The sequence below is a fragment of the Hyla sarda genome, chromosome 4, assembly GCF_029499605.1.
Source record: "Hyla sarda isolate aHylSar1 chromosome 4, aHylSar1.hap1, whole genome shotgun sequence".
In the NCBI taxonomy this organism is placed as follows: Eukaryota; Metazoa; Chordata; class Amphibia; order Anura; family Hylidae; genus Hyla; species Hyla sarda.
The window spans coordinates 179,050,610-179,075,054 of NC_079192.1; the positions used below are offsets into that span (position 1 = coordinate 179,050,610).

At 43.5% G+C, this 24,445-nt stretch overlaps 1 protein-coding gene and 1 long non-coding RNA gene across 4 annotated transcripts in view; one reads left to right on the forward strand and one right to left on the reverse strand.

The window, feature by feature from the left end:
* Nucleotides 1-22,335, reverse strand: LOC130368763 (uncharacterized). Of its 3 annotated transcripts, XR_008892562.1 has the most exons (4): nt 22,200-22,334; nt 4,963-5,504; nt 777-884; nt 1-221 (listed from the first exon to the last, which is right to left on the reverse strand). It is a non-coding gene; the product is annotated as an uncharacterized LOC130368763 (long non-coding RNA). The 3 variants fall into 3 exon arrangements; XR_008892564.1 differs by lacking the exon at nt 4,963-5,504 and having other exon boundaries at nt 22,200-22,335; XR_008892563.1 differs by lacking the exons at nt 4,963-5,504; nt 22,200-22,334 and adding an exon at nt 3,622-4,954.
* TSPAN3 (tetraspanin 3) overlaps nt 22,243-24,445 on the forward strand; it is an 18,959-nt gene continuing 16,756 nt past the window's right edge. The window contains exon 1 of the mRNA XM_056572945.1: nt 22,243-22,399. Coding sequence (XP_056428920.1) covers nt 22,337-22,399 — 63 coding nt within the window. The 5' untranslated portion in view covers nt 22,243-22,336. The remainder of the gene's footprint in view (nt 22,400-24,445) is intronic.

A 24,445-nucleotide genomic window follows, 5' to 3' on the forward strand; every position in this document is an offset into this window, starting at 1 on the left:
CATACCATTCAGATAATATTAAATGCATCGTACGATATACACAAATAAGGGAATCTTTTGATAAAGAAAAATCACGAGACAGCCACAACCTGTAAGGTCTGAATTTTGAGTGTAGGATGAATCCCACACATTACTTAACTGGAATAAAGAGGTTGGTGCACTTGCCAAGAAAACCCTGATGAATAAGCTTCTGTAACACACTGTGACCTCTTTACTTGCATCTGCATGAACAAATGGAGGGAAGAATCATCAACATATCTATAGTGTTTTTGTACTGAACAGTAACCCACACAAATGACAGTGTACCTCACATGGAAAAAAGACTGCCATGAAAGAGGTTCAGTTTTTGTGAGTGAATAGCACAACACAGACATTTTTCTTCAGCTTATCTGCTTATATTCAGAGTTTATATTCAGGAAATAAGACCCAACACGGTACTAAAGCGCAATTATAATATTAACGCAAGCAAAGTCTATTTGTAATCTCAATGCACAAATAAATGTGCATATTTGGTTTTATATGTCCGATACTGAGCTTTAGATAAATATATTCTGAACATTTTGAGTATTTAGAGTTCCAAAGACAAGGGCTACCTCGCATTATGCTGCCCACCACATCGAACGCTAGTTTAAAAGTGACGGTGGAATGTGCAGCCATGAAAGCAGGTGGTCCGGGTGGTTTAGGAGCCTCCATCAGCAGCAGGGAAATATACAGAGGGTGAAATAACTATTGAACACATTTATCTTACTAAACACTGTTCTTTAAGACAACAGTACCTGCCAATTTCAGGTCTTTTTGAGGCTCTCCACAAGTGGTCCTGGGCTCTTGGACAACTCTTTTGATAATTCTTTTCACTCCTATGTCAGAAATCTTGTGAGGAACACCTAGTCAAAGCAAATGTATAGTCAAATAATTGTCTTCCCACTTCTGTACAATGACCCCCAAAAGTGCTCACTGGAACATTCAGAAGCTTAGAAACACCTTTTGGTGTTTTCTTCAGGCCCCTTGGTGATCACCAAGGGACCTGAGGAAACGCTGACAAACATGAAATGGCTGCTGTCGTCCAGGCGAGAACGTTCCTGCTAAACCTGCTCTGCACTCTACACATGGGGACAAGCAGAAGATTGCCCGTCTGGGTGAGTGCACTCGTCTTTTCTTCTTGATACTGACTGCACATGTACATCTGTTAATAGAGGAACTAAGACATTTTGAGGGCGAGTTTACTTTATATATTTGGGTATACTGCACTATATAGAATGTATATCTGATTAAATTAATTTGAATTGTAGAGCGCTTTAAATGAAAAGTTATATATGGTATATGATGATAAAGGTATAGGTAAAGGTATAGGTATGGGCAAGACCTGAGTACAGCCTGTGTGAGCACGGAATCTGGGTGCTCTACAATATTTGTATTGTGTGTCAGATAATTCTTTATTGACATTATTGTCCTACAAACAATACTATTAATAAGTTACTACTAATGCACTCATAGAGAAAAAGTATAAACTCTAACCCTTCTGACACTCGTTCTTCATCCTCAATTAAATTTCTTCTTTACTATATGCGCTCTTAAGAGTTTTTATCAATATTGTTTATTGAAAGAAAAAAAAATAAGTGCAGAAGTTACGTTTTGAATGAAGCCAAATCAAATAAATAAAAATGTCTTTCTGTGTCTAGTGTATACATGCATTGCAATTGTAGTACATAAGAATCACATTTCGTAACACTACAGTAGAAACCTACACCACCTAGTGGTTGTAGATGCTAAGAAACTGTAACAGAATTATAAACTGTCAAAAGGGAATTTATCAGAAGGATCTACCTTATTATATTTACAACTTGCAGATAAAAATACATATTAAGGGTAGGGTCACGTGCCCTATTTGCTGCATATATGTTGCTGCTTTTTTCCTACCTATTGACTTCAATGGGTAGGAAAATACACAGTAGCAAATACACTACAAAATATGGCATATGTGACCTTACTTGTCATAAATTGCAACATATTTGCTGCTGCGTATTTTCCTACCCATTGAAGTTGAAATACGAAGTAAAATACGGCACGTGTGACCCTACCTTAGTGTATTCACATGTACAGTATACTGCACATATTTGATGCGCAGGATTTGAAGCTGTGTTCAATCTTTTAGTTAACATTAAAATCTGCAGCATAAAATCCTGTGCAACAAATACACGCAGGATACGGTATGTGTGAATACACCCTATAGAGAGTCACCATACTCCACTCATCCATATAATTATGAAACGGGTCTTAAAACCCATCCCTTTAACCCCTTAAGGACTCAGCCCATTTTGGCCTTAAGGACTCAGACAATTTAATTTTTACGTTTTCATTTTTTCCTCCTCGCCTTCTAAAAATCATAACTCTTTTATATTTTCATCCACAGACTAGTATGAGGGCTTGTTTTTTGCGGGACCAGTTGTCCTTTGTAATGACATCACTCATTATATCATAAAATGTATGGCGCAACCAAAAAACACTATTTTTGCGGGGAAATTAAAACGAAAAACGCAATTTTGCTAATTTTGGAAGGTTTTGTTTTCACGCCGTACAATTTCTGGTAAAAATGACATGTGTTCTTTATTCTGAGGGTCAATACGATTAAAATGATACCCATTATTATATACTTTTATATTATTGTTGCGCTTAAAAAAAATCACGAACTTTTTAACCAAATTAGTACGTTTATAATCCCTTTATTTTGATGACCTATAACTTTTTTATTTTTCTGTATAAGCGGCGGTATGGGGGCTCATTTTTTGCGCCATGATCTGTACTTTTTTTTGATACCACATTTGTATATAAAAAACTTTTAATACATTTTTTATAATTTTTTTTTTAATAAAATGTATTAAAAAAGTAGGAATTTTGGACTTTTTTAATTTTTTTTCGTTCACGCCGTTCACCGTACGGGATCATTAACATTTTATTTTAATAGTTCGGACATTTACGCACGCGGCGATACCAAATATGTCTATAAAAAATGTTTTTTACGCTTTTTGGGGGTAAAATAGGAAAAAACGGACGTTTTACTTTTTTATTGGGGGAGGGGATTTTTCACTTTTTTTTTACTTTTACTTTTACATTTCTTTACATTTTTTTTTACACTTGAATAGTCCCCATAGGGGACTATTCATAGCAATACCATGATTGCTAATACTGATCTGTTCTATGTATAGGACATAGAACAGATCAGTGTTATCGGTCATCTCCTGCTCTGGTCTGCTCGATCACAGACCAGAGCAGGAGACGCCGGGAGCCGCACGGAGGAAGGTGAGGGGACCTCCGTGCGGCGTTATGAATGATCGATCCGATCGTTCATTTTAATCGCGAACTGCCGCAGATGCCGGGATCTGTATTGATCCCGGCACCTGAGGGGTTAATGGCGGACGCCCGCGAGATCGCGGGCGTCGGCCATTGCCGGCGGGTCCCTGGCTGCGATCAGCAGCCGGGATCAGCCGCGCATGACACGGGCATCGCTCCGATGCCCGCGGTTATGCTTAGGACGTAAATGTACGTCCTGGTGCGTTAAGTACCACCTCACCAGGACGTACATTTACGTCCTGCGTCCTTAAGGGGTTAAAGTAGTTGTCCCACCTTGCTCATTAAGTTTCCAGCCAGCTCATACCCGTGTGTGGCCAAATGAGGTGGTTGGAAAATCCAGAAGCAGCTGAAGAGAAAAAGTTACAAAATTTGCATACCTTACATTGACTATAATAGGAGTTGCTCAAATGGTATTGTTCCAGGAGCTACACTGTTAATGTAACTCTCAGAGTAATGTAAAGAGTATAGCATTATTTTTGTGGTGTGAGTTGTATTTTTAATGGCATCAAAGACGGTAAACAAGTATGAAAAAAGGGACAACACAAAGAGAAACATGTTAAAAGACCCTAACTAACTCTTCTTTATTTTCCCCTTGATCTTCCCCTAAGCTAAATGAACACAGCAAACTAAATCTTCCTCTGTAATGTTCCTGCACCACCCTAGACTAAACTAAACAAAAAAAAATAAAACAAAAAACACCAAAAAGGTAGCAAGAACCAAATAAACACATTGGAAGCAAAATACTGAAACTTGCAATGGAAACAGACCAAACCAGACTCACTTATAGATACCAATATCAGGAAAATACAAACAGGAATCAAGAAATACAGTCAAAGCCTAACATTTTGGGACTGACAGATAGGTGCAGGCGATGGGAGCTTCTCCCTGATCTGCTCCAGCCACCCTGCACACTGACACAGGCAGCCAGAGCAGAGAGGGAGGGAGCACCTCCTTCCATGACCTGTCCTGACAGAGCGGCAGACTGTGAGTGCAGGGACCAGGCCATATAGTAGGATTTTCAGGGTAACGGGAGATGGCAATGGGGGCGGTGGGGAGTCCTCAGCATAGCTTTACACTGAGGTATGTGGAGGGTGAGGGAGCAGTAGTCTTGTCAAGGTCCAGCCTTGATAGGGGGGAAGGAGTGCAGTCAGCTTCTTTTTTAGCTCCACTATCTCAATATGTGTCACTTATTTTAACCCTTACATTGCCTTGTGTCTTCCTGCAGCTAGTGTAATTTTAATATATGCAGGAAGGCAGTGTAAGGGTTAAGCCTGCTGACACAAAATAGAAATCACATATAAGAAGTCAGAGAATATAATATGTGCCCTATATTACAACAATTACTACACTATCCCCAGCCATCACATAGACCAGTGTTTTCCCTACCAAATAATTTTTGCCAAAAGATAAAAAATTGCTAAAAATAAGCAATAAACAAAAATATTTATCTGTTGGCTATGTAGATTACAGTGCTGCTATAGCCAGGGACTCACAGATGACATCTTCACTGATTTGTGGTAATATAGAAAAAAAGGGAAGACCGCAAGCGGCGCCTCGTGCATTACCCTTAGAGTAGGTGTGGAATAGGAAAGCCTCTTATAAGTGGCTGCTCACCTTGGAAAAGAAGGAATACTGCATATCACCTCACAAAGAGGTATAATGGTGGAGCAAGCTGCTCAGCCGGAGGGTCTGCAGGGATCAGGAATTCCTGTCCTGTTGAAGCAAGCAGAGAAGTGGAGAAAAAGGACCAACGATTTCCAAGCGCTGCAAGCTCAAAACACCGGAGGCACAAGTACAGATTACGCGTTTCGAGGGTAACCCCCTTTTCCTCAGATCAACATAACATACACTTGACACCTGGCAAGTTTAAATACAATGTGAACAGGTGCCAAAAACACACAGTGGGCGTGGCCATTGTGGTCAAAGGTCACTGTGAAATTTGCCCATACAAACAGTACATAGAATCGACAGTCAAAAAAAAAAAAACATGAAAATTAGATGAAAATAGGGTAGACAGTAATGTGAAGGCTGATTAGTTTGAAAAATGAGTCCTCTAAAAAATCCGCTTTCGGCAGCGGCGCATACTAGCACAGATGGAGGTAGCGCGCGTCACCATTAACATAATCCACCCGGCGTAAGCCACCCCATACACGTATCTGAAATGAGAAGAAAACACATTTTTAAATGTTTCAACTTTTAAAAACCACATCAATTCTTCTGCTGCAATTCATGGTAAAAATGCAGGTTTTTTCCATGACCGTAAAATTTTATAAAAACACAAAACAAAATGTACCATATGAATCCACCCGGACCATGAAGCCTGTTCTGCTTTAACAATTCAGTTGTGCATGGCAGCAGCTATATGTGTTCTTACCTGACTAATTTCCATTCCAGTTGCTCTAAGACTATGTACCACATTTGCACAATTTTACAGTGATTATGCAAATCAAGGTATAATTAGGCAATGTTTACCAGGATTTCGAAAAATCAAGTGAGAGCACAGCCTAAAATTAGCAAACTATGGTGATAACCGGTCAGTGTCTTTACTGGGGGCATATTCAGTCATAGCACCTAGAGTAACATAAACTGCAAATATGGACCTGACTAAACAGAACATTACAACAGAGAATGCAGCCACGGTGTGAACCTAGCCTATCTCTGTGAAAAGACTGTTAGGAAGATGCTGCTAAACTGCCCACTAGTGGCCAAATATAGTTCAACTTCACTTTAAAGAAAGTTACAAGAAATATTTCCAGCATATGAATGGGGATTGTAATCCCCCTGTTAATGCATTGTTCCTCCGAAATACATGTTGCAAACAACAAAGAAAAAGTCAAACAAGGGAAATGTCTGCTGGGGGCCATTGGCATGTAAGGTGAAGCCAACTGAGGCTGTTATGAGGAGACATCATTATAAACGGAAGGACCAAGTTTAGTTGTAGTAGTCTACGTATACGCAGGGTGGTCAGCCAAAGCACAATGGGGGAGGAATTAAAAAATTCCCTGTATAAGCGCAGAGTGGCAAGATTGTGTAATATTTTAGTGCAAGCCCCATCTTTGTTGATTTTTTTATTAATTTTTTGCGCATTGTGGAAGTTTGCACAAACTTTTTCTTTCCACACAGATGGGACTTGCAGAAAAAAAAAATGTCCAAGTCCCATCTTTGTTAAAAAAAAATAAGTACAAACTCCCAATATGTGCAAATAAATTTGCAGGCTTGCACCATAATTTTGCACAATTTTGCCATCTTCATCTGTCATTAAAACAAACACCTTTAAAGCTTCATATAAAAACACATTTTATTTGGCTTTTTTATTTGGCCTAAAAAGGCACGTAAAAACTGCTCTCTGTTTTTTTTTTCCACCTAATGCCATGACATTTAAAACATAAGCCAGCACATGCTGCGATTTCCAAAAATCACAACTGCTACAAAACTGTTGCAAGATACATTACTTTGGCTGCGCTAAAAGAACTATGGGCAGAATTAAAGGGGTTATCCACCATAAGGCGGTTTTAGTACTTACCTGCCAGACAGTAATGGACATGCTTAGGAAGGATTCATGCTTGTCTTGGGATTAAAGGGGTTGTGCGCTCCCCTAATTTTTGGAGCTCCGCTCACAGCGTCTGGAAGTTCATTACTCCGAACGCTGTGTGTGGGCTTCCGTGTTCGCGGCCGCCGGGCGAGACGTCACGCCCGGCAGCCGCCAACACGGAAGCCCGCACACAGCGTTCAGAATAATGAACGTCCGGACGCTGTGAGTGGAGCTCCGAAAGTCAGGGCAGTGCACAACCCCTTTAAATGGCTATGTTGTGATTCCACTATAACGCTGGTGATTTCTTTTTATGAAATGGCTATTTCCTGTTAGAGTTCCCTCCCTTCGACCCAGAATTCCTTGTTTGTAAGTGTGAGGTCACTTTACTCCCTCCCACACATCAGCCACCCCAACCACTGAAGCACAGGTGTGCTTCCTTCCATGCTTTTGCTGGGAAAAATAGACCAGTTTTTTCTAACCCAGGTTCCTCCAGCTGTTGCAAAACCACAATTCACTGCAGAATGATCTCACTGTCTCTAGTATTGGGTACATCATTTAGACAAAAATTAAAGGGAGCAGTGAGCCCACAGTGCATCTCTGCTGCAGCCCGTACCCAGCTAACATTGTACCTCTCAAGTATATCAATCACTGTAATCACTTATGTGGTCTGCAGAACCTGTGTAGAGCTGGTATATCACTTTATAGGCAGTGTATAGGGGAATATTGGTCTGTGTATAGTAATTTTTATCAGTATTAGTATGGAGATATTAGTCAGACACTATCGGGAACATTTATCATCGTTGCTTTGGTGAGCGAGTTCTGTAGGCTTTTTTTGCTTTAGTTTTGCTTATGTATGACACGTTTATCATACTATCACAGGGGGTTGATAAATTTGGCTCGCATAAGCAAAAAAACTATAAAACAATAAATCACTTTTGAAAGATCGGAGCTCAGATAGTAAAATGAATGAGGGTATGCAGTAAGGCAGAGTCAGGAGTATGCCCTGCTGTGCTATGAGCACAGTGCTGGCTCCTGCCTGTCTGATTGAAAGGCAAGGAGCAGTGCTGAGCTTGTCTGTGTCCCAGCTACAGTGTGAGATTTAGAATCTATAAAAAGGGCTTGCGGCCAGGACTGGTAGGGAGACCTCTAGTGGTCATTCAAAGTGGAAAATTAAATAGAAAGAAGCATATTTTTTAATAACATGCAATTGGAAAGTTATTCTGCATACATTAATCTACAATATATCAAAAGTTTTTTTGATGAAAGGTACCTTTTAAATATAAAATAAAAAAAAAACACGCATAGGGTTCCCCCTATTTTTATTTATCAACCAAGCAGCAACAGCCTGACATTACCAGGGTGGGCGAGGACCATTGTAATTGCCCCTCCACAGCCTAAATAATGCCAGCCTGTTACCCACTTGGCCCAGAAGCGCCATTTTTTACACTCTGGGCCTGTTGGTGCTGGCTCTTCCCGACACCCCTGGGGTGGTGGGTACGGGGGTAATAATTGGGAGTTAGGGCATGCTGGGAGTTGTAGTCATGTGGTGCGGGAGATGTGCGGTCGAGTGTCAAGCTTGTCACCTACCCCCCGCTGCACAACTACAACTCCCAGCATGCCCTTAGAGTAAGGATATTCTGGGAGTTGTAGTTGTGCGGCAGGTGACAAGCTTGTCACCCACCCCACAACTACAACTCCCAGCATGCCCTTTCAGTAAAGGCATGCTGGGAGTTGTAGTAGTGCGGCAGGGGGCAGGTGACAAGCTTGTCACCCGCCCCGCCACACAACTACAACTCACAGCATGCTCTTACAGTAAGAGCATGCTGGGAGTTGTGGTAGTGCGGCAGGGGGTAGGCTACAAGCTTGTCACCCGACCCACAACTACAACTGTAAGGGCATGCTGGGAGTTGTAGTTGTGGGTCGGGTGACTAGCTTGTTGTAGTTGTGCAGCAGAGGGCAGGTGACAAACTTGTCACCCGCCCCCGCCGCACAACTACAACTCCCAGCATGTCCTTACTGTAAGGACATGCAGGGAGTTGTAGTCGTGCAAGCCAGGGAAGCGGGCAGTAATGTACTCTGCTCCCTGGCCAGCGGTGATAAGAAAATCACTGTAATTTCCTATTTCCCGCCGGGTCTTATGTCATGGGACCCAGCGGGAAATTTGAAATGACAGTAAACTCTGTGGCGCCGTAGCAAAGGGAGCCCGGGCTGACATAACACTGCAGACGCCCGGTACTCCGGCAGCCGGGCCGGGAGATGTGCAGGAGCCGTCCCTCCCATCCCTGCACATCTCCCAGCCCGTCTGCAGGAGTCCCAGGTGGCTGCAGAGTGATGTATAATGGAGCTGCCGAGTTTTAGTCCCTACTGTAAGATCAAATTTCCCGCCGGGTCCTGTGATTGGCTGCTCGGTCTTGGCCAATCATGGGACCCAGCGGGAAATGTGAAATTACATTAGAGACTCCAAGAACTCTGCGGCGCCGAGGTATGTTAAAAGGAGCCCAGGCTGGTATCAATCTGCAGCCCGGGCTCTATCTGATTCTAACCCCGCTACTCTATCTGACTTAATGAGGGGACGGGGACACTGCTTTACATCTTCCCCTTGTCTCCCACCAACCCGCACCGCACATCTCCCACCCGCAACAAGACTAAAACACCCAGCATGCCTTCACTGTAAGTGCATGCTGGGAGTTGTAGTCTCGTAGCGGGCGGGAGATATGCGGCACGGGCGGGTGGGACACAAGGGGGGGGGATGTAAAGCAGTGTCCCCGCTCCTCATTTAGTTAGATAGAGTAAGGGGGATAGAATCAGACAGAGCCCGGGAGGCTGCAGAGTGATGCCAGCCCGGGCTCCTTTTAACGTATATTGGAGCAGAGGAGTCTCAACTGTAAGATCAAATTTCCTGCCGGGTCATGTGATTGGCTGCTCGATCCCGGCCAATCACGAGACCCAGCGGGAAATATGAAATTACAGTAGGGAATAGAAAAAAACTGTGGTGCCGAGGTATATTAAAAGGAGCCCGGGCTGACATTACTCTGCAGCCACCCAGGCGCCGTCTGATTCTAACCCTGCTACTCTATCTAACTTAATTACGGGGACATTGATTTACATCTCCCCCTTGTCTCCCACCCACCTGCGCCGCACATCTCCTGCCTGCTACCTGCTACAAGACTTCAACTCCTAGCATGCCCTCACTGTAAGGGCATGCTGGGAGTTGTAGTCTTGCAACAGGTAGCAGACAGATGGGAGATTGGGCAGCGCGGGCCGGTGGGAGATAAGGAGGAATGTAAATCAATGTCCCCGTCATTAAGTTAGGGTAGCGGTAATAGAATCAGATGGAGCCCGGGTGGCTGCAGAGTGATGCCAGCCCTGGCTCCTTTGTACAGTTGTAATATCATATTTCCCGCTGGCAGCTGTGAAATATAAAAATTTGCTCCCCAAAGCCGTTTTGTTAGTAAGCTCCGGGACGGCTTACATTTACGCTGTTTTGGAGGGCTTGTGTCTTTTTGTGCGACTTTTGCACTTGATAAATCCCTGACCACTGAAAAGGGAAAAATGAAATTCACTTTTGTAGGCTCTTATGTAGCTTTTTGCTTACAGCCAAAAGTCGCACAAAAATTTGCTTAGGTGCAAATGCGACTTTTTGTGTGACTTTTGTAAGCAAAAAAAAGAGCTCTGAATCCCTTGATAAATGTCCCCCTATGTGATAATGTGTGGTCACGTTGTGGTGTAATTATCCCTGATAGTATTTTTAATATTGGTCTCAATATACTGGATTTGGTCAGTAAGAGTATGATAGTAGTATGTAGGGTGCATATATTTTCCTTCTTGTTTACTGGTTTTATTGGTCATATTGGCCTCAGTGTACAGGATTTGGTAAGTAACAGTATGCTGGTAATATGTATGGTGATAATATTCCGTCTTGTATGTTGGTATAAATGGTAATATTGGCCTTAGTATACAGGATTTGATCAGTAACAGTATGATGGTAATATACATGGTGATAATATTCCGTCTTGTGTACTGGTATTCTAGGTAATATCGGTTTCAGTATACAGGATTTGGTCAGTAACAGTATGATGGTAATATGTATGGTGATAATATACCTTCTTGTATACTGTTATTATTGATAATATTGGTCTCAGTATACAGGATTTGGTCAGTAACATTATGATGGTAATATGTAAGGTGATAATATTTGTCCTTTGTATACTGGTTTTGTAAAAGAATGACAGATGTGCTTGCTCCTTGTATTATAATAATATTTGTTAACAATATGACTATCATTAAGCAGAATGCTATCACACATAGATTGGCCTATTTGAAGAGGCACATTGTCTGTAGACCCCATAGTGTTGATTTTTATTAAACAGCATGTCACGGACAATGGACTGCTGAGGTGAAGCATGTTATCCCCTGCTGGTTCGGCGCACAATGTCTTGATGCTGCTGGTGGTGGAGTTGGTGATGGTGGTGGTGGGGGGTTCATTCAATGCATTGCTATGGGACCCACACTTTTTACATTACGCCTGAATCAGATGCCAACTACTGATGACACTACTTTACACAACAGGAGGTACTGTCTGTTGAAAGACCATTCAATTTAACTTAAAACAGTAGTACAGACAGCAATACATTTGCTGAACAAATATAAGATTGCTTGACACAGTCAACATTTAAATTTGCACTTTGTGACACAGGAGGATAGATAACTCTCTAGAACTTGTCTTATCTTACAAGAACCTCTGGGTATGTAATTGTCCCTTTGCCCATTGACTATACCAGTCTATTCTCTCCACTGGATTTATATGTACAGGCCCCTCACCAGACCCCAGGGCATTCATTCTCTTGTTCTCCCCTGGTTTCTTCCTTCTAGGAATGGCTCTTCCTTAGCGCATGCTAATCTTTAAGAATGAGAGAGAGTATTATCTATTTAGTATTTATTAGTATATTTGTTACATTTTATATATTTTGTTTTATTTGCTGTATTGTCTCCTTTGTAAGTCAGTGCAACTTTTTAAAGGAGTACTCCCGTGAAAAACTTTTTTTTTTTTAAATCAACTGGTGCCAGAAAGTTAAACAGATTTGTAAATTAATACAAATTAAATTAAAAAATCTTAATCCTTACAGTACTTTTTTGGGGCTGTATACTACAGAGGAAATGCTTTTCTTTTTGGGCCATGACTAAGACATATTAATAAGTCGAAACGCGTTGGTGCGTTTCGTTTGTGTTCTTTTTTTCTTTCTTTTTTGTATGCTGTACTTGGATTTTAATCTGATTTGAAATAAACCTGAATTTTTACTCCAAGTTGGGGAAACCTAAAAGCTATCTCAAGTCATCATCTCAAAACATTAGGTCCAATCTTTGAGAGATAAAGTGATGTTGAAGTCTTACAACCAAGCAGTACTGATTTTGAGAAGGGGAGAATTAATTAAGTATAGAATAAAGGAAGGCGTTGAGTCCTTTCTTTCAAGGTCATAGAGGCAAACATATTTGAATAGGGTGGAGGTACCGAGCCAAGGTGTTGGGACAAAAACAGAACTTTAATCAATTGCTGAGGATGAGGTGTTTAACTACACACGTTTATAAAACTAACTTACAAGGCTCAAGTTATGTATATATGCACTTCATTTATCAAAAGTTCAAAAGCAAAAAGTGTGATAAATTTGGCGCACGTGCACATGTGTGGGATTTTTGCTCCTGTGAAGTTGTTGTAAGCAAGTTGTAAAGATTGCTGGTTTGCAACATTTGTAACCCTCTGTGACAATATTTGCAACATTTGGAGAAATGGCGCACATAGTAAGTTTACGACCACTGTAAAGTCAGGGCAAAATTGTTCAGTTAAGCAAGTTTGGCAAATATCGCTTCGGTACAATAAGTCTCATAAAAAGTTGCAAATCCATTTTTTTTTACACACTAGGCTTGTAAAATGTTTAATACATTTTCCCCAATATTTTTCATGGGGTAACCCATTTAAACATTGTTTTGCATCTTATCTGTGATGTTTACATCTGCTATGATATGAAAAGCTGGAGGGTCATAAGTTTAGCAGGGGTTCTGGTAGCCTTTTATGGCGCATAGACAATGAATGACAGTAGGTGGCTCCGGACATTAATCAGCTGTTTAGAAAACAAAATGTAAATGTCAAAATGTAAAGGGTCTCCTTAAATGGACAAAAGAAACAACTACCTTAATCTTAGACCACAGACATTGAATTGTTGTCAGATATACCCCCTGATGTGATTGTGTTTACACTGTGTGCCACCGCTATCTGCCATAAATCAAAAGAATTGTACAAGTTAGATTTTGAATTTGCCTATTACAGTGCTTTGTTCAATTAGGAGATAAGCGTCACCAGACATGTCTAGTTCCAAATGTGGACGTCTAAGGTGGATTTAGGCAGGGTAGCTGTTGAAAAAATGATTAGCAGATACAGTGGTGTGAAAAAGTATTTGCCCCTCACTCGATCTGAAGAACAGAATGCATAGTTCCATCAGCTATGACAAGTCATCCAGGTACTGCCGAAGCATCACATCATGACACTACCACCACTATGTTGGACTGCTTGTATAATGTTTTTATTGTGGAATGCAGTGTTAGCTTTATGCCAGATGTAACAGAACCATGTCTTCTAAAAAACTGAATTTTATTTTACCATAAAATGTCCATAAATTGTGCACAGAAAAGAAAAACAATTTTCCATAATACATCCAAAACATATAAACCAGAATTAAAAAGTTAAATGATCAATTAAATATATTAAACTGATTAACAAAATTGCCCCACCCCTAACCCTTCCAGTTTGCTGGATGAAGGGGGGGGGGGGGTGAGAGGAAAGGAATCCCAGCATTAATACATTACATAACAAATTAATCCATTGGCCAAATTCCCCATACTTTTTTGAACCTCTCTATCCCCCTGACTCTATTTTTGGCCAAATACCATTCATAATTTCTGATCTTTAAAATATTTAATCATTCTAACACTGATAACACTGGGTTATTTATTTATTTAGTTTTTTTGCGAGTACCAAACTCTTAACCCCTTAAGAGTTTTTGCATTTTCGTTTTTTCCTCCTCACCTTCTAAAAATCATTACCCTTTCAATTTTGCACCTAAAATTCCATATGATGGCTTATTTTTTTGCGCCACCAATTCTACTTTGCAGTGACATTAGTCATTTTACCAAACTATCCACGGCAAAGCGGGAAAAAATTAATTGTGCGACAAAATTGAAGAATAAATAAAAATGACATCTTATCTTTATTCTGTAGGTCCATACGGTTAAAATGATACCCTACTTATATAGGTTTGATTTTGTATTACTTCTAAAAATAAAAACATAACTACATGCTGGAAAATTTATACATTTAAAATTGTTATCTTCTGACCCCTATAACTTTTTTTTTTTCCCCGCATACGGGCCGGTATGAGGACTCATTTTTTGTGCCGTGATCTGAAGTTTTTATCAGTACCATTTTATTTACACAGTTTTTTTTTTAAATGGGAAAAAAGGAGCGTGATTCTTACTTTATTAGGGAAGGTGTTAAATGATCTTTATTAACTTTTTATTTACACTTTTTTTTTGCAGTGTTATAACCCCCCCTGATCTCATACACAGATCACTGCCATGCATTAACATGGCAAAGATCAGTGTAATTGGCGCACGATTGCTCAAGCCTGGATTTCAGGCTTGGAGCAATTATTCGCCGATCGGACGCGACAGTGGCAGATGAGGGGACCTCCACTTGCGTTGTAGCTGATCGGAATATCACGATTTCACCGCGATTGTCCCGATCAGCCCCACTGAGCTTCCGGGAAGCTTTTGCTTTCATTTTAGACACGGCGATCAACTTTGAACGCCTCGTCTAAAAGGATAATAGCGTGCGGCACAACGATCGGTGCCGCACGCTATTAGCCAAGGGTCCGGCTGTCATGTAGGCCACTGGATATGCGAAATTGCAACATGATGATGTGTTTCCCTCTTTATGCACTGAAGCTGGCACGTTCCCTGAGTTTTTCCAGCAAGATGGTGCACCACCACATTATGGGTGTCAGGTCCGAGCATTCCTAGATGAACAGTTTCCTGGAAAGTGGATTGGTCGTCGTGGGCCAGTTGAATGGCCCCTAAGGTCTCCCGATCTGACCCCCGTAGACTTTTATCTTTGGGGTCATCTGAAGGCAATTGTCTATGCTGTGAAGATACGAGATGTGCAGCACCTGAAACTACGGATACTGGAAGCATGTGCTAGCATTTCTCCCGCGGTGTTGCTATCAGTGTGTGAAGAGTGGGAGAAGAGGGTTGCATTGACAATCCAACACAATGGGCAGCACATTGAAAAATGTGTATAAGTGGTCAGAAACTTGTAAATAACTCATGAAAGAATAAAGTTATGTTAAAACCAAGCACATCATTGTTTTTCTTGTGAAATTCCCAATAAGTTTGATGTGTCACATGACCCTCTTCATAATGAAAAAACAAAAGTTGGATTCAAAATGGCTGACTTCAAAATGGCCGCCATGGTCACCATCCAGCTTGAAAAGTTTCCCCCTCACATATACTAATGTGCCACAAACAGGAAGTTAATATCACCAACCATTCCCATTTTATTAAGGTGTATCCATATAAATGGCACACCCTGTATTTTGTGTTTTTTTGGGTTATTTGATCTGATAGTAAAAGAAGTATACAGAAGAATTTGTGAAGATAGCAAATTGTTCACAGCACTGTATAACTTATATATATATATGTACATGTTATATCACAGGTATATAGATATGTTTTCAGGGGTCTGCTGTCGAGGTCTGCTGACTATACCTGTTTAGGGGTCTGATGTCTATACTTTTTTAAGGGTCTGGTGTCTATATCTGTTTAGGAGTTTGGTGTCTATATCTGTTTAGGGGTCTGGTGTCTATATCTGTTTAGGAGTCTGGTGTTTATATTTGTTTAGGGGTCTGGTGTTTATATCTGTTTAGGGGGTCTGGTGACTATACCTGTTTAGGGGTCTGGTGTCTATACTTCTTTAGGGGTCTATACTTGTTCAAGGGTCTGATCTCTTTACCTGTTAAGGGGTCTAGTCTCTATACCTGTTTAGTGGTCTGATGCCTATACTTGGGTCTGGTGTGTATACCTGTTTAGGGATCTAGTGACTATATCTGTTTAGGAGTCTGGTGTCTATATGTGTTTAGGGGTCCGGGGGTGGGGAATTTATCATTGGCTTTACACCACTTTAATGTTCTAAAAGTGCCTGCAAATTTGGCGCAATTGCATATTTTGCATATTTTTTTGCGCATTTTTTGGTAGAAAATCTTTCAAAGTTGCCTACTGTTTTGTGCACCTTACACCACTTTTTGCAGTGGATCTTATTTATTTGCGCACAAAAAATTTGAAATTTTTTTGTGTGCAAATCCTACATTTTTTGCTCAAAAATAAATTTTTTGCTCAAAAATAAATTTTTTGCTCACCAACTAAAAGGACACGTAGGAAAGTGTTCTACTGAGACAGCCGGGGGATGCTAAACTACAACTACTCCCATCATGGGACAGAGTCTGTCCCATGTTGGGAGTAGTTGTAATACCGCATTGATGAGGGATGGCACTTGCACGTCCCCCGGCTGTGGGACTCTTTTGGGACTTTTAGGACTGGGGGGTGTTGGTAGTGGGGGTATTGTTTCGGTAGATGAGGGGTTAATGTTAACCCTATAGTTTGTGACGCCAGGCTGAGGGCTAGTATGCTGAGGTAATTCTCCGGCCTATCGCCGCCCTTCCCAGTAACGATAGGTGCATATACAAAAATGACTGAAGGTCCACAAGGTACTTGAACTTGAAAAAACTTTACTAAAAGGCTTGCGGTACATCCAATGCACAATAACAGTCTCAGGAATGCAGTCTCTATATCGTGCAATGACTCAGTTGTTGCGGACCTTGACTTTTAGATACAGTCTCTGAATTTAGGGTAATATTTGCAGATCCGTCAGGATTTAGGGGATAGATAAGGTCCGGTGATCATGCAGAGTGCTTAGGGATTGATACACTCTCAATTTAAAATCGATCAGCCGTTGCCGCAAGGCTCGGGCCTAACTCACTGCGGGAGATAGCGGTATAGATCCTTCCTCGTCAGGAGCGCAGGAGCAAAGAGAGAGCAATGGCTGCCGCTCCCTTATATGGGCAGGGCCGTTTTGGATTGGTCACAGTAACTGTCACTCACCGTTACAAGGAGTGATGGGTAGCACACGTCACAGGGACCTCCAAAGGTCCTAAAGCAGAAACCATAGAGTTTTCCCGATCACATGACCCACAGGTCCTGCTACGCTGTATACAGGTAATTAACTATTTATAGACATTGATATCATATTTACATGCATCCTAAACTATTAGCTCAATAACTATCTAGATGAGAGGTGACCAGGGGTAAACTAGACAATGGGGACCCCGACGTCCTAGGGTCTCTGGCTAAGGGGACCCACACACGCAGGTACCAGATAGGATACGGTACCGGGACACCACAGACTTCTACTCCTATCATGGACAGATTCTGTCCATGATGGGAGTTATAGTCTGGGGGCTGAGGGGCAGATAGCAGCAGGTCAATCTCCAGAGACCCACTGCGATCTGCATTTGTTAACTTTACAAGCCACATGCGGCTCCACTTCGCTGCCTGAAGAAACTACGGATACTGGAAGACGCGCACACCCGCCCCATACTATTGGTCCCTGCTGTTGCGGCTGCTGTAAAACTGTAAACCCGATCCCCACGGCTTTCATCAGCCTGGTGGATGTAGAAATGTGTGTCCCTGCTGATGGCTCTCTCGATCCCAATCCCTGCGGCAAGGATGTAGGAATGTGTGTCCTATTGCAGAGGCAGGGGAGACCGCTATCCATCACCGCTCTCCCCTGCCTCTGAATACTGCTTCTTAAAATCAGTGTACCCGTGCCTCACTGCTTCCCCGTGATGGTGTCCCCCCGCACAGAGGAAGGGGAGAGCATGATCCCCGCTCTCCCCTGCCTCGAGGATGTAGAAAATCTGTGGGGAAACAGTGAGGCACGGATACACTGATTTGAAGAAGTGGTAATCAGAGGCAGGGAAGAGCAGTGATGGATAACAGTCTCCCCTACCTCTGCCCCCCAAGACACACATTTCTGCATCCTAGCTGCAGGGATCGGGATGGAGAGAACCAGCAGCGGGGACACACATTTCTACATCCTCCAGGCAGATGAGAACCATTGGGATTGGGTTCACAGTTTTACAGCAGCGGTGAGAGCGAGCTGCAGCAGCGGGGACACACTTTTCAACTGCACTCTCATAGAGAGGATACAGTTTGCTATATTCCGCTGTGAGAGCGCAGAGATCGGGGTGTAGTGAAATGTGTCCAGGGAGCACCAAATACTGAGCAGAACAAGGCTGCACCCCCAACAACCAATAGTATGGGGGCGTGTGTGCGTGTCTCAGCCAATCACAGTGGCTTTGCTGACTCAGCATTTATCATCAGCTGCTTGGACACATTTCTCTACAGGGAAGAGTTTTCTTCACTACACTGGCTCCAGGATACTGTATACAGCTTTCACTATTCATAATCCCCGCCGCCAGCAGACGGGAGCTCTGACTGGTGAATCAGCCCAGCCGTGGCCACTTTAGAACAGTCACCCACTGTGGCTGCAGAGAATGAGGAGTGATGTCCCTGAAGCCGTATAGAGGAGCCGACAGGAGACGTCAATCGTCATACTATCCACACAGCCCACAAGACCCGCCGCATTACCTGAACCTGCCGAGCGCGGCCAGGTAAGGAAATATGAAAAATAGAAAAAGTAGGGGGAGGGGGGACAATGAGCAAGGGGGGAAAGATAAGCAGGGGGGAGGATGAGGCAGAAGGGGGTAATGATGAGCAGGTGGGGATTATTAGCAGTGAGGAAGATATTGAGGCAGAGGGGGGGGGAATGATGCGCTGGGGGGAATGATGCGCTGGGGGAATGATGAGCAGGGGGAATCACAAGGGAAAGGAGGCACACAGGGGATCGGGGGGGGGGGAAATATGGCACGGAGGCTGATAAAAGGGGAGGAATGATGTGGGAAGGGGGGGAGCAAACTGTGGTGCAGGGGGAATCACATTTGGGGGATGATGAGGCATATAGGTCAGAGCTTCCAAGTCATTTATTTGACATTATATTTTTTTCCCAAAATTTTCCTGTGAAAACGAGGGTGCCTGTTATACGCCGATTAAAGCTGTATACAGTAGCCTGGAGCCGGCGGGCAGCGCTATGGAGCCACATGTCCAGCTGGCTTGGAAAGGAAATAAATGCGGATCGCAGCGGGTCTCTGGAGAATGACCTGCTGCGATCTGTCCCTCAGCCCTTGGACTATAACTCCCACCATAGACAGAATCTGTTCATGATGAGAGTAGTAGTCCTAAAAGTCCCGCTGCCGGGGGATGTGAAAGTACTACAGCTACTCCCATCATGGGACAGAATCTGTCCCATGATGGGAGTAGTAGTGCAAGGGGAGAGGAACAGATCGAAAGGGGGTCTCACTCCTGAGACCCCTTGTGACCTTTACTGCTCCGCCCCCTAGTGATGACATCATTAGGGGGTGGAGTTACACAGTCCAGGCCTGACTCTGTTCTCATAATGCATTTTGCATAATGGAAACAGAGCCTTTCTGCCAGTGTCTTCCCCAACAGGAAGACTCCAGTGGTTGTTTAACTACAGCCCCCCCTGATGGGAGTTGTAGTTTAGCAACAATTGGAAGCTTCCTGTTTCGGAACACACTGAATAATGTGCGCTCTCCCCAGGGGAGAGCACCAAAAATGTACTAACCTTTTTTTTTTCTTTTCTTCTCATTCTTTAATTTCAATAAAAGGGTTAAAGAGGGCTGTGGGGGAGTGTTTTTTTTTTATAATTTTTTTAATGAGTCGTGTTTTTTTATAATTGAATTATTAGGCTTAGTAGGGAAAGCCATCTTGTAGACAAAATCCATTACTAAGCCGGGGCTTAGCCCCAAAAACAGCTAGCGCTAACCTCCAATTATTACCCCGGAACCCACTGCCCAAGGGGTGCCGGGAAAAGCCGATACCAACAGGCCCGGAGCATCAAATATGGGGCTCCTGGGCCCAGGCTGGGAAGGGCCAGTAACAATGGTCCTCACCCACCCTAGTAACATCAGGCTGTTGCTGCTTGGTTGGTATCTGGCTGATACTGAAAATAGGGGGAACCCTATGCGTTTTTTTTTTGTAAATAAAAAACATGTGTGGTTCCCCCTATTTTCAGTATCAGCCAGATACCAACCAAGCAGCAACAGCCTGAAGTTACCAGGCTGGGCAAGGACCATTGTTACTGGCCCTCCCCAGCCTAAATGACGACAGCCTGTTAGCGTGGGCGGGGAGCTAGGCATCCAACCCATGGAGTGGTATCCTGAAGGCAGTGAAAAAATTGCCACAGGGTACAAAAATGACTGTCTCCACACATCAGCAAAAACGCAAGAAAAACTGACAAAATGCAGGAAAAAGCTGTGACAGTTCCAGCATTTATGCTGGTGGACAAAAATAACTTTTGGAATCCTGGCCTCAAAGCAATAGAACAAAATCCCTGTGTCCTTTTTCCTGTGAGGTGCAGCTCAGGTGTAAAAATAGAACTGTGTGGAGATTTAGAACTTTGCACAAAAGTTATCATGTGGCTTGTACCAAATTTAGACCAACCAAGACGATCTACAAACAACCTCAACCCCCTTGTGTCTATACTTGTTTAGGGGACCGGTCTCTATACATGTATAGGGGTCCGGTGACTATACCTGTTTAGGGGTCTGGTCTTTATACCTGTTTAGGGGTCCGGTGTCTATACCTGTTTAGGGGTCTGGTGTCTATACTTGTTCAAGGGTCTGGTGACTATACCTGTTTAGGGTCTGGTGACTATACCTGTTTAGGGGTCCGGTGTCTATACTTGTTTAGGGGACCGGTCTCTATACCTGTTTAGGGGTCTGGTGACTATACCTGTTTAGGGTCCGGTGTCTATACTTGTTTAGGGGTCTGGTGTCTATACTTGTTCAAGGGTCTGGTGACTATACCTGTTTAGGGGCCCGGTGTCTATACTTGTTTAGAGGACCGGTCTCTATACATGTATAGGGGTCCGGTGTCTATACCTGTTTAGGCGTCTGGTCTTTATACCTGTTTAGGGTCCGGTGTCTATACTTGTTTAGGGGTTTGGTGTCTATACTTGTTTAGGGGACCGGTCTCTATACATGTATAGGGGTCCGGTGACTATACCTGTTTAGGGGTCTGGTCTTTATACCTGTTTAGGGGTCCGGTGTCTATACCTGTTTAGGGGTCTGGTGTCTATACTTGTTCAAGGGTCTGGTGACTATACCTGTTTAGGGTCTGGTGACTATACCTGTTTAGGGGTCCGGTGTCTATACTTGTTTAGGGGACCGGTCTCTATACCTGTTTAGGGGTCTGGTGACTATACCTGTTTAGGGTCTGGTGACTATACCTGTTTAGGGGTCCGGTGTCTATACTTGTTTAGGGGCCCGGTGTCTATACTTGTTTAGGGGACCGGTCTCTATACATGTATAGGGGTCCGGTGTCTATACCTGTTTAGGCGTCTGGTCTTTATACCTGTTTAGGGGTCCGGTGTCTATACCTGTTTAGGGGTCTGGTGTTTATACTTGTTCAAGGGTCTGGTGACTATACCTGTTTAGGGGTCCGGTGTCTATACTTGTTTAGGGGACCGGTGTCTATACCTGTTTAGGGGTCTGGTGTTTATACTTGTTCAAGGGTCTGGTGACTATACCTGTTTAGGGGTCCGGTGTCTATACTTGTTTAGGGGACCGGTGTCTATACCTGTTTAGGGGTCTGGTGTTTATACTTGTTCAAGGGTCTGGTGACTATACCTGTTTAGGGGTCCGGTGTCTATACCTGTTTAGGGGTCTGGTGTCTATACTTGTTTAGGGGACCGGTGTCTATACCTGTTTAGGGGACCGGTGTCTATACCTGTTTAGGGGTCCATTGTCTATACTTCTTTAGGGGTTTCTATCCATTTTAGGAATATGAAGCAGGGGAGAGGTCCCAACACATAGGCATATAACAGCCACATTTTTGCATCCATATTATGGCCAGTCCTGGTCTGGCCATGGGTCTGATGACTCAAAAGGGACAGTTGACAAAATGAGCAACAATATCTGTCATGTGTGACTCTCCCCTTACAGTTCTATCATAAACCAGGCTGTGTGATAAGCAAACACATTATGTGTTTATTTTAATATCATAATGAGAACTCTTTTTTTCTCCCTCAGGGTGTAAAGTGTTATCATTCCCTAAACAAATATGGAGGGCGGCTCACCATGAGGGGGTGGACACTAAGCGGCGTCACGTTACGGCAGGGCGTCAGCTGTGGGCGTGCCAGTGGCTGGTTGCCTGGGGAGCTCGTGAGCCGGGAGCTGCGTCACACAGTGGGGCCGCCATCTTGTGAGCGGAGAGATGGGGCAGTGCGAGGTGATCTCCTCCAAGACCGTCCTGGTCTTCCTGAACCTCATCTTCTGGGTAAGGCTGCGGGAGGGCGGTGTGAGGCGGGCGGCGCTCGGTGTCCTCGGTGCTGTGCATTGTAGACAAGGTGTCATGTGATGGCAGCTGTGGAGGCCGGAGCATGTTATGTGGCAGTGGGCTGGATATCAGTGCCATGTCTTACGTAGTCACGGCTGTACTTGTGCTTATACCGGACCCTTCCGTTATGTGCTTTGTGTCTATGCCGGAAGTTTACATTGCGTGTATAGTAGAGATGCCGAACCTTTCATGTTGTGTTATATTTGGCGCGGGTGCCGGCTCTTTGCCCACAGCCTTTGGCGCGGGTGCCGGCTCTTTGCCCACAGCCTTTGGCGCGGGTGCCGGCTCTTTGCCCACAGCCTTTGGCGCGGGTGCCGGCTCTTTGCCCACAGCCTTTGGCGCGGGTGCCGGCTCTTTGCCCACAGCCTTTGGCGCGGGTGCCGGCTCTTTGCCCACAGCCTTTGGCGCTGCTGTATTTGTGATGAAAATTCCATGGATCAGTTACATGAGAAGTCATCGCTCCTATCGCTCATGTATATTCCGCCCCATGGGGTGGGTGACTGTTCTCCCATCTTTCCTGCAGTGTTGTCTAGAAATTCTGTTATCAGGAACCCAATAGCCAGACAAACCCTGTAGCCACCTGGGCTGTGTACTGGCTCAGTAATTCCCATCCATGGTGCCTCCAACTCTTCCAAAACTACCACTTCCAGCATGCCGGTCAGCCGAAAGTCTGTTTGGGTATGCTGGAAGTGGTAGATTTGCAACAGCTGGAGGCACCTTGTTGGGAAGGACTGATATTTCCCGTCCCTTAAACCCTACGATTGTTCCCTTATTGATCCTGCAGTGTGAAGAACAGGATTATGTCCCTTGTCCTCGGACACCCCTGTGCTGTGTTGGGGCTCCGCAGGGGCTGATGCTTATTGCTGGGTACAGTATATGAGCTTTTCTATCTGATGGAGCAGATCTCACACATGGCTGGTTTAATAACCATTTGTGCTTTAAGTTTTGTGTGTGAATTTCAGCAGCTCTTATACACAGTATGGTCAGATGGTGTTTATGGGTATGTGTATAAATATATATATAATTAATAGGATTTCTTAAGTGTAAGGGTTTGTCCACGCTCAGGACATCTTAGTATACAGGCTTATGCTGCTTTCACACTATAAAATTCATCCGTTTTAAAGATCCGTTTGATGTTCCGTTATGAAAACCCTGAAAATCGGCCATTTAACATCCGTTAGAAAATCCCATGTCTGTTAGAAAATCCCATTATAGTCTACAGGATTTTTACATTATCCGTTTTAATCCATTATAGTCCGTTATGAATAACGGACGTTATTTTGTGACGGAAGATAGTAACGGGAGAAATAGTGCATGTATTATTTCTTCCGTTCATTCTCCCGTCACAAAATAACATCTGTTATTAATAACGGACTATAACTGATTAAAACGGATAATGTAAAAATCCTGTAGACTATAATGGGATTTTCTAACAGCCGTACAGGATTTTCTAACGGACGTTTAAAGGGGTTCTCCGGTACTTAAAACATATTATCCCCTATCCAAAGGCTAGGGGATAATATGCCTGATTGCGGGAGTCCCGCCGCTGTGACAGCGATCACGCCCCCTCCTATAGGCTTGCATTGAGGGGCGGAGGTGTGACGTCACACGCCGTCAGCCCTGTGGTTGCCGGTAATCAGATCCGGAGCGAACATGCTCTGGGGACTGATTATAAACGGGGGTTTATAATCCCCAGCAGCGGGACTCCCACGATCAGGCATCGTATCCGCTAGCCTTTGGATAGGGGATAAGATGTCTAAGCACCGGAGAACCCCTTTAATGGTTGTTTTTAAGGGATTTCATGACGGGACATTATAACAGGTCTTTGAAACAGAAGACCGGTATAGTGTGAAAGCAGCCTAGTGGTTACTGTACACTTGTGTTTGCAGCACAGCAGATCAGCTGTGGGATAAGACTCCATAGTGAGTGATACTCCAGGGAGTGTCACCTGACCAGGTGGCGTATTATGAGCGGCCGTGCAGATTC